We start from the raw sequence: 12,832 nt of genomic DNA, 5'->3' as shown, positions 1-12,832 counted from the left end.
GAAATAATGAGAGTGTGGCCTGCAGTACTGCATTTGCTTCTTTCGAAAGATGTAACTCACATTGTTTCTATTAACCTAATTCCGCGTCAGTGCAAAGGATCTCAGCATGGCGTTGCCCTTATTTTTCAGGAACAAAATCGCAGCGGGAGAAAAGTGACAAAACAATGCATTCCGAAAACAACTTTGGCAAACGTCTAGATCCTTGTGTGATCTCGCCAGCAGCTTATGTTAAGGTTGATCGCAGATTATTCACTGACTCTGAGAAGAGTCCCATTTTGGACCTGTTATCCGCGGTGTCTGAATACAAACTTGCAGAGTTACGTAAGTATGAGAGCCGTGGCCAACCGGGTTCTAATAATCGTGCTCAAGGTGATTTGCATATCGGTATAAAACAAGCCCTGCTTATTCACCCGGGCAGCATTTAGCAACCTGCTCGGAGAGAGGCCTGTTGTGAGACCCCGACACAACAGCCAGGAAAGCCCGCGAAAGGGAAACTCTGTGATATTGCCTCTTCGTCCACCAGAAGGAGTCCATTACCCGACACATTTCAGCCACTCTGCTCCAGCCAAAGGGATCGTATAATCCTCAAGCCTGGTCGCGGATAAGGCTGTATCAACCGGGAACAGTCACCATGGCCGATGCAATCATGCAGTTTCAGAGAATGAATCCAAAAATGGTGAGGTTCTGAAACGGTAGCCAAGAAAACAGATAAAATAGCAACGGTTGAACAAAGTACAAAATGAAACACCGACCATCAAGCGCTGGCAAACTGTAGTAATAAAATATAGTAAGTAGCGGTTCATCCATCCTTGCTTTTCTTCGCCATGGTTGGACTCCAAAGGAAAAAACAACAACAAAAAAGTATAACCTTAAAAATGAAACTGCCACCAGGCTTTATTACTAATGTAGGCTCAGTATAATTACATTTTTAGTGTGTCGTTGTATCCCGACGGTTACAGATCTCAGTCAATAGAGGGCGCTTTACGATTTGAGATAGAAGTTGTGGACACGTGCTCTATTCACGTATGTACACACACGTACAGAGACCACGTGGGTGTTCAGTGCATGTTTTGCTAGAGAAGGGCGCTGTGTGCAATCGATGTCGGTGAGCTTTCCGTATGCGTGGTCATTCCGTTATGATCAACTCGTGCTGCTGCTGTCTGTGGATATGACTCTTAAATCAACTCCTCGACAGTAGTGCTTCCGTACATCAGCCTTACATTTAATATTGACATCCAAGTCGGTCAAGACAGTTGTTCTTATAATTGAGGGATCGATAGACTGGTGGTATTAAAGTTGTCTTTCTGTTTGCCACAGACCCAGAACGGCTCGACAGCAGGGCTGTTTACCGAGGGGCGTCACGGCAGCAACACCCCAACCCGCTGCACGGAGAAAAGAGTACGGTTCGAGGCCGCCCCGGGATCGCGCGGGGGTGGAGGAGGCGGCGGGTCATCTAACAGCAGCATCCCTCTCCCATTCACGAGCGAGCCCACAAGTACCACCGCCCCGCCCCTGATCGGAAGCCTGAACCCCCACCACCACAGCAGTACCGCCCCGTCCACCTCGGCCGTGACAAACTTCAACAGCAACTCGGAGCTGTTCCGTCAGATCAACGCGCTGTTGGAGAACTCGCTGGATCTGCAGAGTAGCATCTGCATGAACCAGCAACAGCCGGCAGGCAACGGGGCCCCCTCATTGGGTGCCACCGGTCGGGACTTCAACGGAGGACCCTTTGCGGGAGCCAGCGTCTCCGGTGCGAATCCCCTACAGGGACTTTTACCACCGCCAGGTTTGCAGCAGCAGCAACCAGACAGAAATGACCCAGGCAAGTTTCATGCTGTTGAGTTTTTGATTGATTTTACTTGATACAGTCACCTTGGAGAAAGATTCTGCTAGGATTAGTACAGAAGGCCTTTCACTACTTATAAATATAATTAGAAATGAATTATTAAATTCTTTTTGTTCATCTGAAAATGGTGGGAATTCATGAGCAGTATATTAATTGAAGTCCTTTTTACTGGATAAGGAATAAGGTAGTTGAATGCCATATGCATTGTCAGAGTTTTGGTTGATGAAGAAAAAAATACTGTTTAAGATAAAAAACTGTAGATCTACTCAGCTTTTGCATATAAATACCTGTGATGTATGCCCCCCAAAATTACCCACACACGCCCACACAGGGGCATAACCATGTTAACATTTAATTCTTATCTCCAGTTAGAAATAATTTACCACACCCTGATTTACCTAAGTCTGAAATTTGCAAAACTGAAGGGGGCATTTTTATTGGAGTAGGCTTACATTTCAATTCAGTTTTTGGTTCATCACATTCTGTCTTGATAGTCAAAAAGCTGAATTAAAAAGTTATAAATGAAACTCATTAAACCTGAACTCACAAGATTACAGCAGGGAAATACTTGACATAAATTTATAGGCTTGAAAAAGTGAAATGTTAACCCATTCCGCGTCTAAATAGCAGTACACACATGTACATGTATCATGATGATTAAATTGTGAACTTCAATTGTCATGTAATTTTTTTCTCACATGGAAGTGAATGTAACTGACATTCTCTCTTCGGAGAAAAAGTAGCAACTCGACTGTACAGCAATTTCAAGCACCCCAGTAAGGAAGTACGCTTGGGTGAAATTATTCCACTCGGCCTGTTTTTCGTTCACTACCAGATGAATCAATAATTCCAGCCACCCCCTAGTCCTGGGGAAGAAAAGTATTCATGGAAAACTCAGTCCCAGGGTTGAACCTCAGGGCAAGTTACACTGCCTGAGTGTGCTAAAGTAGAATTCCACTCCTCTTTTGTTATCACTCAAAGAGAAAGGTTTGCCTGAAGAAACAGGTTTTTTAACCATGGAATGTCACAAAAGGAGTACTTGGAACTCGATTAATTTCAGTCTTTTGTTATGGTCTGTGAAATTTCCAAAATGCAGTGGACTAATGCTCTTTTCGGTTAAATTTTGGAACGTCTTTTTGGCAAGAGATCCTCTTTCTCCTACCACATACTTGCCAATGTGAAAAATGTATACATGTTTTTCAATGACGGGGTTGTTTTATTTAATGTGATTTAGCATTTACGTGCAGCACTGTCAAATTTTATGTATTGTCCACATAAAACAAGAAGATGATAAAGCAACAGATGGTAAATGCTTGTTATACATCAGTTAGCAGCACTGACACTCAGTGAGCTGCAGAAAGATGAGTTGAGTTGAAAATTCAAGCAGCTCTTTTTCTTTTTTCACATACAGATTTAGTGACAAATTGTGGTTTTAATCACGAATCCAGACAAAATTAGTTTGTGTGTGTGCAAATTTTCCCTGAAGGCAGTTTATCATCAAAGAGCAGATGCTTGATATTTTTTTTTTCTGGGGATGTCCCTTTAAATCTCCCCACACAGACAAAAAGAAGGGAATGTAATGATGCCATGTGATATTTCAGTTGGATTAAATGGAAAACAAAATTGAGGGAATGACAAAGCTGATTTGGGATTGGAGTGGCATCTGCATTTTATTTGGGGAGGAGTGGTCATAGAGATAGATGAAAATTTGATGATTTGGTCAGGGACTTTGCAATATTGTTTGAGAGGTTGATTTTGTGTCTTCCAAATCTTTAGAAAAATACTGGAGAAGATTGTGGGAACGCCCAACATGATTCCCAATAAATAACCTCTTTGAGGCCAGACTTGCTGATATTTATTTATTGGGCTGGGTTTAAAGCAGATTTGAACAGGAAAGTGGTCAGAACTGTCATCATGAACCATTTGGAGTGTCAGAATTATGCCATGTGTCTTGTAGGTACCTCTTTGCATTCATCCAGTGATGCATAAATAACAGCAAAATTTCAACATATTCCCAAAGATGGATCCAAATCCCAAAGTTGGGGGGGGGAACAATTTTTGGGGGGCCCAACAATTTAGGAAATTCTTTATTTAACCTTTTATAGCCTCTCTGGGGCTTGGTTCATGCTTTGGGAAGGAAGGGTAATGAAATATTGGTTGTCCAAATAAGTTGCCCCCCTTCCATTCCTTAAAAAAGAAGAAAAGTGGCCCTTTTTGAGGGGACCCATGGCGCCATTGCCCCACACCCCTTGAATCCACCTATGATTAACTCATCTCCCTTTGATTTGATATGCCCACCGGAACAGCTGAAGGGACATGCTGCTTCAGCCATGTTCTGGCTAGATGCCCCCAGAATCTGGCAGACATCAACTTGTTCAATTTTCAGGGATCTAAAATAGTTAAGGATGCATAAACCCGAGCTCCTTCATCAATCCAGCAAACTAATCTAACACAATGTACCAATATTATACAACAAACTGGCGCACTGACTTTTGCAAGGACATCAACCTCTGTGTGAAATTAAAAGTGTCTTAGCTCATCCTTTTTTAAATCCTTCAAATACTCCAAATTCTTCAGGGATCTGAGAATATAAGGGTTAAAGAGTGTAGGCCGTAGGGTGTTTCTGTCGTAATGCAAAACCTTCAAATAACCTCGGGGATTGTGGAAAACTGAAATTGCCAGCATACAGACTGACCACAAAAATCCATATTTAAAAATGTAAATATCTATCTGTGGACTGGTAAAACTCCATGTAAGGCAGTGAAGTGCAGAGTAAGTGATTGTATATGGTTAGGAAGGGAAGTTAAATGGAGCACAAAGCCAACAGAGGAAATTAATCCGGGCCTGTAATTCCTTTTGCCATGTTTCGTTCAACAGGGAATGTGCTTAACCTCCTGCTGCCTCAGACAAGCAAACCCCTGACAGGATTGCCCTGCGACATGACCTCCCAAGCCTTCGGCCCAATTACAGGGCTACCCCAGGCCAATTTGTCTCCCCTGTCCCCCGGGAATGGGGGTGGGGGAAGTGGCGGTGGTGGGGGTGGGGGGTTTTCAGCCCAATTCTTCAATTCGCCCTTGTCCTCCCCAACCTGGAGCGGCTACACGCTCTGTACCAACCCCAAGGATGCCATCACCCTCTCCAACATAGACAAGTACCTGAGCGGGGCCCTGTACCAGCAGCAAATGCAGCAGCAATTGCAGCAACAGCAACAACAGCAGCAGCTGCAACAAAACCTTGCCATGAGTCCAGTCCCAAGCTATGCCTCTCCGGAGTTTAACCGTGTTGGGCAGCATCGCCACTTTGGGGGCAGCATCAGCAGTCCCGGGTCCTCTGATTCCTCCAGCATCTGGGAGCACGTCTTCTCACCCATCGACCGGCCAGGGGCACGGGACTCTCGTAGCTCCAGCCCAACAGACTCGGACACCAGTGGGATCAGCTCCACCTCAGCAAGTTCGGGAGAGCCCCTGGCAGAGGGGCTTTCAGAAATGATGGTAAGGAACCTCGGATCAACCCATTCAGAAAATTTTTTTCAGCAAAAGAAAACTGAAATATTTAAATTTGTTTCATGTTCAAAGTATTGTAAGAATGCAAGTAATTTTCATTGCTGAGTAAATTCAGTGCTAATGCATGGCTAACAACCAGTCATGCACCCCTATACCAAATTTGAATTTGGAGTCGTACAAATAAACTAGATCCCATACCTTCCCCCAGTAAGAGATGAAAATGAAATGAAAAGGTCAGGCATAATTACTTCCTGCCCATAACCTTTTCTTAAACAAAAAAGCACGGACAATCCGATTAGTTCTTGGTCCCCACCATCTATGCATCTGGAATAAATGTTAGGACATAAACCTACATATCGCTTCCACCACTTTTAGAAGTGACATTCTGTCACGCCCGCTCAGCCCACATACGTGTCAGTACAGTGCATGCTCTTCATGCATTGGCCTCGCAGCCAATTTTTCGCACCCATTAGATAATCTTAGTTGGTCTGCAAGATGCAGTACCTCGCTGTCATGCACATTCATTCATTGTACATGGTTGCCATGTACTGTGTGTCTGTGCTTCAGTGCTGCACTTGTGGCAATGATTACGCTCGGCTCTGTGGTGTCCCTTGGGTGCAGCACCGTATTTTTTCACGTGTGTGGCTGCATGTATAAAACCCACATGTATTGTTCAAATGTGTTTTTGTAATCATGAGATTGTCCAGATTTTATGCATGTTTCCATCTTTTCTTATATAATGCAAAACTTCCAGACAGTTGATATTTTTCTCTTCAAAAGACATGATTGAGAAAAACAAGTATGACTGATGTACATATATCAGCCACATTTTTGTAGTACGTATAGCAGTTTTTGATTAATTCTAATAATCAATGCAGTTTCAGGTGTGGTGCGGAAGGTTTTAGTTAATATGCACATTATTTCGGGCGTGAAGAAATCAAGACAAATATTCATAAAAAATTTGCGACGGCATGCTGCTGACAATGCAACATGTGTTGTGACCTGGTGAATCATGCCATTGCATGCCCTTTGCACATTAACACATCGAAACCACAGGCTTCTCTGCCAATATTCAAGCTGGGTTTCAATTATTAACTAGAATTTGTAGTCAGTTGTTGCAAAACCCCTCTGAATTCAGGCAAAGAAGTTGAACTAAAAATAGACTGTACTTCACTGCTTGCTTACTGGAATTGTATTTGAAAAAAGGAAGAATTGGCTTCAAATAATGAGTACAAGTATAAGATGAAAAATTGTCCAGGGTAATTTTTGGTATTGTATTACCATGGAACACAAAATTACGCACATAGAATTGTTCAATTGTTAGTTTCACTTTAGCTTGACTTTTTGCAAAACTATAGTGTTGAATTAATGATTGTTTTAATTTGAAATTATTTATAGTCAAGAAGGTCATATTTGTAAAAATTATAACGTCTTTAAAAAATGTATGATTGAAAAACATGCCATTGATCGGTGTAATTTCTAAGGCATAGAAATGAGATAGGAAACACAGCCAGTTGAAAAAAAAACTGATAAAAATGAATTTGAATGTCATGTCACCCCATATATTATTACCAGTCCCCTTTGGCACACCCAGACTACTAACAACATACTTGGAACGTCTTTACCCATGTATATTAACATTGTAGTGCTACAGGGCACATTCTGGAGCAGACATACATGTACATGTACATACAGTGTGCATGACACGGCAGCAGAAAACCGGCTGTGAGAACCCCCTGTGGATCTCACCATGCATTTCACAATTCAATTCAGACGTGCAAATAATATATCAATGAGTGCAGATTTTTTTCCCGTCTGAACCACAATTTCAGGCCATAGTCATTTTTTTTGTTACCTGGGAATAGATAGATTAAAAAATCTGCAAATTGTATTGATTTGCTACCGAATTCCTTTTTTTCAATGGCCACAATTTCTGCATTACAGTTGGCGTTTGTGGCTTTATCCACATCACGTCACATGACGGTGAGTCTACCCACATGTTTACCCTCATTTAGAGTCTGTCAACCTGAACCATTCTAATAAAATATAGTTTACCTTGGTTATTATCATACACCAGGTCATGTCCATTTTAAATAAGCACAGATATAGCATTTCCTTATGCTAATTCATTTCTAACATTAAAAAAATACAGTAACTTATCTACATAGCTACGAATCTGGCATCAATTTGCATGAAGTTGAGCTGGAATAGTGCAATTAAGTCATAAATATCAGCTGTGCACTATTAACAATGTAGTCATCTCCTTTGCACTAAATTATGCAAATTAATTCAAATTGAACCTTAATTACTGTACCTTAATGTTTAAAATAAAGGTCCCTTGCAATCTGGCACTGAAGTCAAGTAGCCCTCTTGATGGCATCAGTCTTGTCTATTCCTGTACATCCCTTAGAATGTGCCGCATCACTTGGGCTGATTTCTTAAATTAAATTGGCTGTGCATCGGGACATTGATGTTTTGCCCTAATACAGATGTGTATATCCACTGTATTTTCAGTGCAGTCTGAGAGTTGTGACAAAAATCACAAGCTTTCTGGCGTGGGATTTGAACCCACTACCTCCTACTTATTAGTGCAGACGTTTCTCGGACCATACCGAGAATACAGTGTGAGTGTATGTGTCAGTTTAATGATAGAAATAACCCACAGTGTGGGTAATGTAAAATTTATATGAACTTTTTTTTTACAAATTATTTGTTGATTAATTGTAGTCAAGCATGGAATACGTGGGTTGGGAGGAGAAAGACTGCAATCTCATTTATTCGTCTGTCTGTGATTTTTGTTTTGTTAAACTTGAGTAAATTTTTTTGTGGTATGCAGTTGAAACCTTCATTTATGCTGTGTACTTGGCAATAAGGAAGGACCAGTAAACAAAGTAGTAAAAGCTCTCTGGACATACCGTTAACATCATGTCTCAATACAATGAATTAGATTCAACAAAGAGCCACCGTACTTCTCAGCCAATGTAGTGATCAAACAGAAATGGATAAAGAATACAGATGATGTCTTGTACTTGATGATGTACTTTTGAGTGTTATAATAATTTAAAAAAAAAGAGTCCCGGTAATTATTTGTTTATTGGTCTGATAGATTGAACTTCAAAACATCAGTAATAAACATGCAATGCGTATAAATACATCTGATTACAATAGTTTCCTGAATGTGCACAGGACTGTTATAAGCATAATCATCATATTAATGCAATTCACCTGTACTGCACTATCAAGTTGCATCTGACATTCAATATGCATCAGTCCCTCGTCTTGCAAATAATCATTGCAGAACTATACTCTTCAAAATACGTCGTCTGCTTTGGGGTGAATGTCAAATGGGATACTTGGGCGTACGTGTATTACTGAACAGTCAGATATTACAGCTTAATCAATATTGTTGCATGTGGTGAAATGTAAGCAATAGACAGTAAACTGTCATGAACAGAATTTATTTTGAGCTACCACTTGGAATCAGGTCTGCTGCAGGACTTTGGGATTTTTTTGCTGTAAATATGTGACGGATACCGATCAAACCACTTGCAGAAATTCATTTTTTCCCCCACTTCTGATTCCTGGAAATATGGACGTGTGTGGTACCAGTGACAGCCAGGTCACAGTTTATGCCAATGCTGTCTTTATTGGAGCTCTTCAGTATATTTGAAATTATGTCTGGCTGTGAAATCACTTATTACTTCTTACAAACTGTCATCTTAGAAACTGATTTGCTTCCCATGGTAAAAAATGGTTAGGAATGCATGAACCTATTTTAAAGGTTTAATTTGCATGGAAAATGTTTGAGATTTGTGTATGGATCAAAAGTGATCTTGGTTTTGCTTTTGAGCAATAAATATGAAGTACATGTAATAAAAATAAACAAATAAACAAACAAAACACTCGAACAAAATTGTAAGCCTGATTGACCAAAGTAAAGTTCACTTTTACTGACCCCAGGATGTGTATAAATGGTATAAAAATCAGAGGAATCAGGATTATTAAACACTAAAACCATTTGCAGATACATACTCATGTATATCACTTCATTTTAAGAGCCTGTTTGTTTCACACATATCTGGATCTCAATCAGTGATCCCAAAGCTGGTTCGCTTTTCCATTAGACAGGTTCTGGTGTCAGTGAACTAGCATCGGATCACTGATCTCGATCCAAATCCACGTGAAACAAACAGGCCGGCCCACAGCCTGCGTGCTACTTCATACACGCACATGTAAGTTGTGGAATGTACAAGGAAGGGCATGAACGACCATCTGGGAGTAGCTCTTCTGCTAATGTAGCAATAACTTAATGGTGCTTTTACCATTTTGTGCAGAAGCAATGTGAAGGGCAGCCATGTCACACAAGGTTTATGTATGTCCACCTTGATTGCATGTTTTGAATTTCTTCACCGTCTCTGAAAATTAATTCAAGCTTTTTTTGGGGGGGGGAAGAGCTAACCCACTTGTGAATCTGTGTCCTGGGGATGCTTTCCATGCAAGCAGAGTTCATAATACAAACTTGTGATGGAATGGATACCCTTTATAACATATTGTATGCATGTACTGTACATGTACTTCTGATTGAGTTGGAAAAAAAACAAACACCCACACAAAAAACAAACAATTAGAAACTACATGTACCTAAGCAATAATGTGTGTCTTCTTTGTTACTAGGGTAACTTGAGTATGGGTGTACCTTACAGTGCCCAACCGCACAGAACCACCCTCCAGCCATTCCACAAAGAACCGGTGGACTACCAGGCCCAACTGTACCCGGACGTCAGCACCTCACAGGGATACAGCGCAGTGTCCCAGGGGCACCAACAGCAGCCACTTCCCCAGCAGCAGCTGCCCATGGGGGAACAGCGACTGCCCGCCTTGGACACAGTGTTCAACACTCTGGCCAGTGATCCATACAGCATTGAGAGACTAGCACGACTCAATCGTCAGGCTGCAGGTAAATTAAACCACTTGCAGATTTGATTGCCTGAAACAAAAGATGAAAACTGGTATTTTGTTAATGCCTTAAAATGGACATGTTAGATTTTACATGGAGATGCTCGTTGTTTTATTTCGAATATAAATAGTGTCCAGGAAATGCCTTGCAGATATTTTCAATTTAAACTTTACTTTGGCTTTCATAACAGCATTTATGATTAAAGGCTCCCTGTAGATGCAGTGTGTCCCCTAATGTTGCGCATTAGATATTTTGCCTCTAGCGCTTTTTATTTGGCATAATCATGCAGGCTAGACATCACAGAAAAATAAACTTCTTGTGAATTCAACTAATCTTGACTTGAGCAAGCCAGAGTCTATCTGAAAGAGCTCCGAGAACCATTTTCAAAACAAGTTTAAAAATGCAAAATAACATTTGACAAACATGAATTTAGGGTATAAATAAAGATAAGGGTGGCTCATCTTCTCATTTCAGAATGAAAATCACTTATTTGGGGATTTATTGATGTTTATGGACATCGCTTCATGTTGGAGAACTTTTCAATTCCAAATGCCATAGCCTGGACATGGCCTTTTCCATTTTGAATTATTTTAAGACACCACAGTTTCTTTGCTTGATTCATACTGTCTCTGTTTTAAAGGTAAAAGAACAAATGTTACATTGGGGATCATGCTGTATCAATCTCAAAACGTTTTATCGTCTCTGAGAGACTGACTCAAACCGAAAACTTTTCAGCATCTTTAAATACATCTGATGATATGGCACATAGATGTCATGACATGGCATTGTGTTTATCGTGTTTAATTCCGGTCAGGGAGCTACACGTAGACTTGTGGGGAATGCATTTCTTTCTTTCATGTACATTATGCATGTTCGATGTACGTGTTCATGTACATTGGGATGTGGCTACTTGTTGGCTCATGTCATGAATGCATCATAAAACATTTGCCTACTAGTGTGTTGCATTTGACAGAAATAGCACAAATATCAATTTATTTCTTTAGAATTTAATGGGGGCACTTCATTTCATGCACATGTAGGCATACATTAAGAAAATTAATCTTGTAGAAAATCCTTAAGGATATCTTTTCTTGTACATGTGCACATTTTTACATGTACATGTACATGTATGTAGTCACAGTTTCAATGTAGACTATCTATGCATTACTTCCATAAAGTGGTGATCTTGCAATTCACAATGTACATGATGAGCGTACCAGTACATTACCACTAGTCATATCACATTTTGAGGTTATTTGAAATGTTCACGTACAGAGAACCCTACATGATAGTGAAGTACCCCCTGGTTACTAGTGACACAACTTGAACAGGTTGGACATCTTTGTGTGTGTGTCCAATGTCTAGCTACCACAAAATGTTTTCCCTGGCTGACCTTTTACAATGCAAAACTTCGAGATTCATTTGCCTAGTGAGTTTCAAACACACTAAGAGTATTTTTTTTCTCTAACATAACAAGATTAACTTTGTCTTCAAAACAAAAAGCCACCATTTTTCGTCTTATAACTTGTTTTCCTACCGAAGCACCGTTTGTACAAAACACATCTGACTTTAGGCATTATGATGGTGCCTTAAAAATATCAAGCTGGTGGAACATGTATTTAAAATTGTCAAGCTGTTGCTAGTTTTCCAGCCTTGATGGATAGCTCTAGCAGAAAGCCTTTAAGCATACAAGTGCAGTGTACATGTACATTACAGCTGAAAGTATTGTGCCAGTTGTAAGAAGGTGATTTTTAAGTAGCATAAATTCAGCTGCCCTAGGTAAAGCAAGAGAAACGTGAATACAGGGACTCTGTGGTTTTAGACATTTGTTTCTCAGCATGGAGATTTTTTCTCACACTAAAAATTGTCAGCTATAAATGTTGAAAACGATCAAAGCATTTGCCATTTTAGGTGTGTGTCTACAAGCCTTGCTTGAAGTTGAATCAACACCAGATTTATTGCAGCAATTTGATTGCATTGTGCAAAAGCTGTTGTTTGGCCTGCAGTTCCAAGTTCAGAGAGCGTGTGATAGGTATATTAAAGTTTTAGGGTTGAATTTGTGGCTTCAGGAAGATTTTAAGGGAACAAAAATTTCCTTGGGACTTGGCACATATGTGTTTTGTCGTGTTGTCAAGCACATGTTAATTATTATCTATTAGTTTAATGCCACTGTTTTTTCTTTTTACGCCAGCTGTTTTTGTTGGATGATGTCTATACATGTATTTGATTGGAGATGAGAGGAATTATGGTAGGCTTGTCGTGGTATTGTTGATTGAGCATTAATATTTAAACTTGAACTGCATCAGTACAGTGTATTTTTAGGAAGAACTAGAAACAAAGTTGGATTTGATTGGAATTTTCTTCTGCTCTGCTATGACAGTGTTTCATGAACCTTTCAAGTTTGAAAAGCAACATGGCATCTTGCATTTCTCCTCTACGGAGCTTTTTGTGTTTGTTATACTACATGCGTGTCCAGTTATTTTAACTCCAGTGATTTTTTTGAGGTACGTGTATGCAGTTTAG

General features: G+C 40.2%; 1 protein-coding gene across 2 annotated transcripts in view; it reads left to right on the top strand.

Moving 5' to 3' along the window:
• Nucleotides 1-408: 408 nt before the first annotated feature.
• Nucleotides 409-12,832, top strand: part of cpeb1 (cytoplasmic polyadenylation element binding protein 1) — a 43,926-nt gene continuing 31,502 nt past the window's right edge. For both annotated transcript variants that reach the window (XM_087140544.1, XM_022231369.2), the window contains exons 1-4: nt 409-676; nt 1,318-1,825; nt 4,727-5,340; nt 10,027-10,309. In XM_087140544.1, coding sequence (XP_086996670.1) covers nt 632-676; nt 1,318-1,825; nt 4,727-5,340; nt 10,027-10,309 — 1,450 coding nt within the window. In that variant the 5' untranslated portion in view covers nt 409-631. The remainder of the gene's footprint in view (nt 677-1,317; nt 1,826-4,726; nt 5,341-10,026; nt 10,310-12,832) is intronic.

Source organism: Acanthaster planci, linkage group LG08, assembly GCF_054643075.1.
Source record: "Acanthaster planci isolate LZ-2023a linkage group LG08, COTS_SCS, whole genome shotgun sequence".
In the NCBI taxonomy this organism is placed as follows: Eukaryota; Metazoa; Echinodermata; class Asteroidea; order Valvatida; family Acanthasteridae; genus Acanthaster; species Acanthaster planci.
The sequence above is the reverse complement of the archived record's forward strand: the minus strand, read 5'-3'. Positions and strand labels throughout refer to the sequence as shown.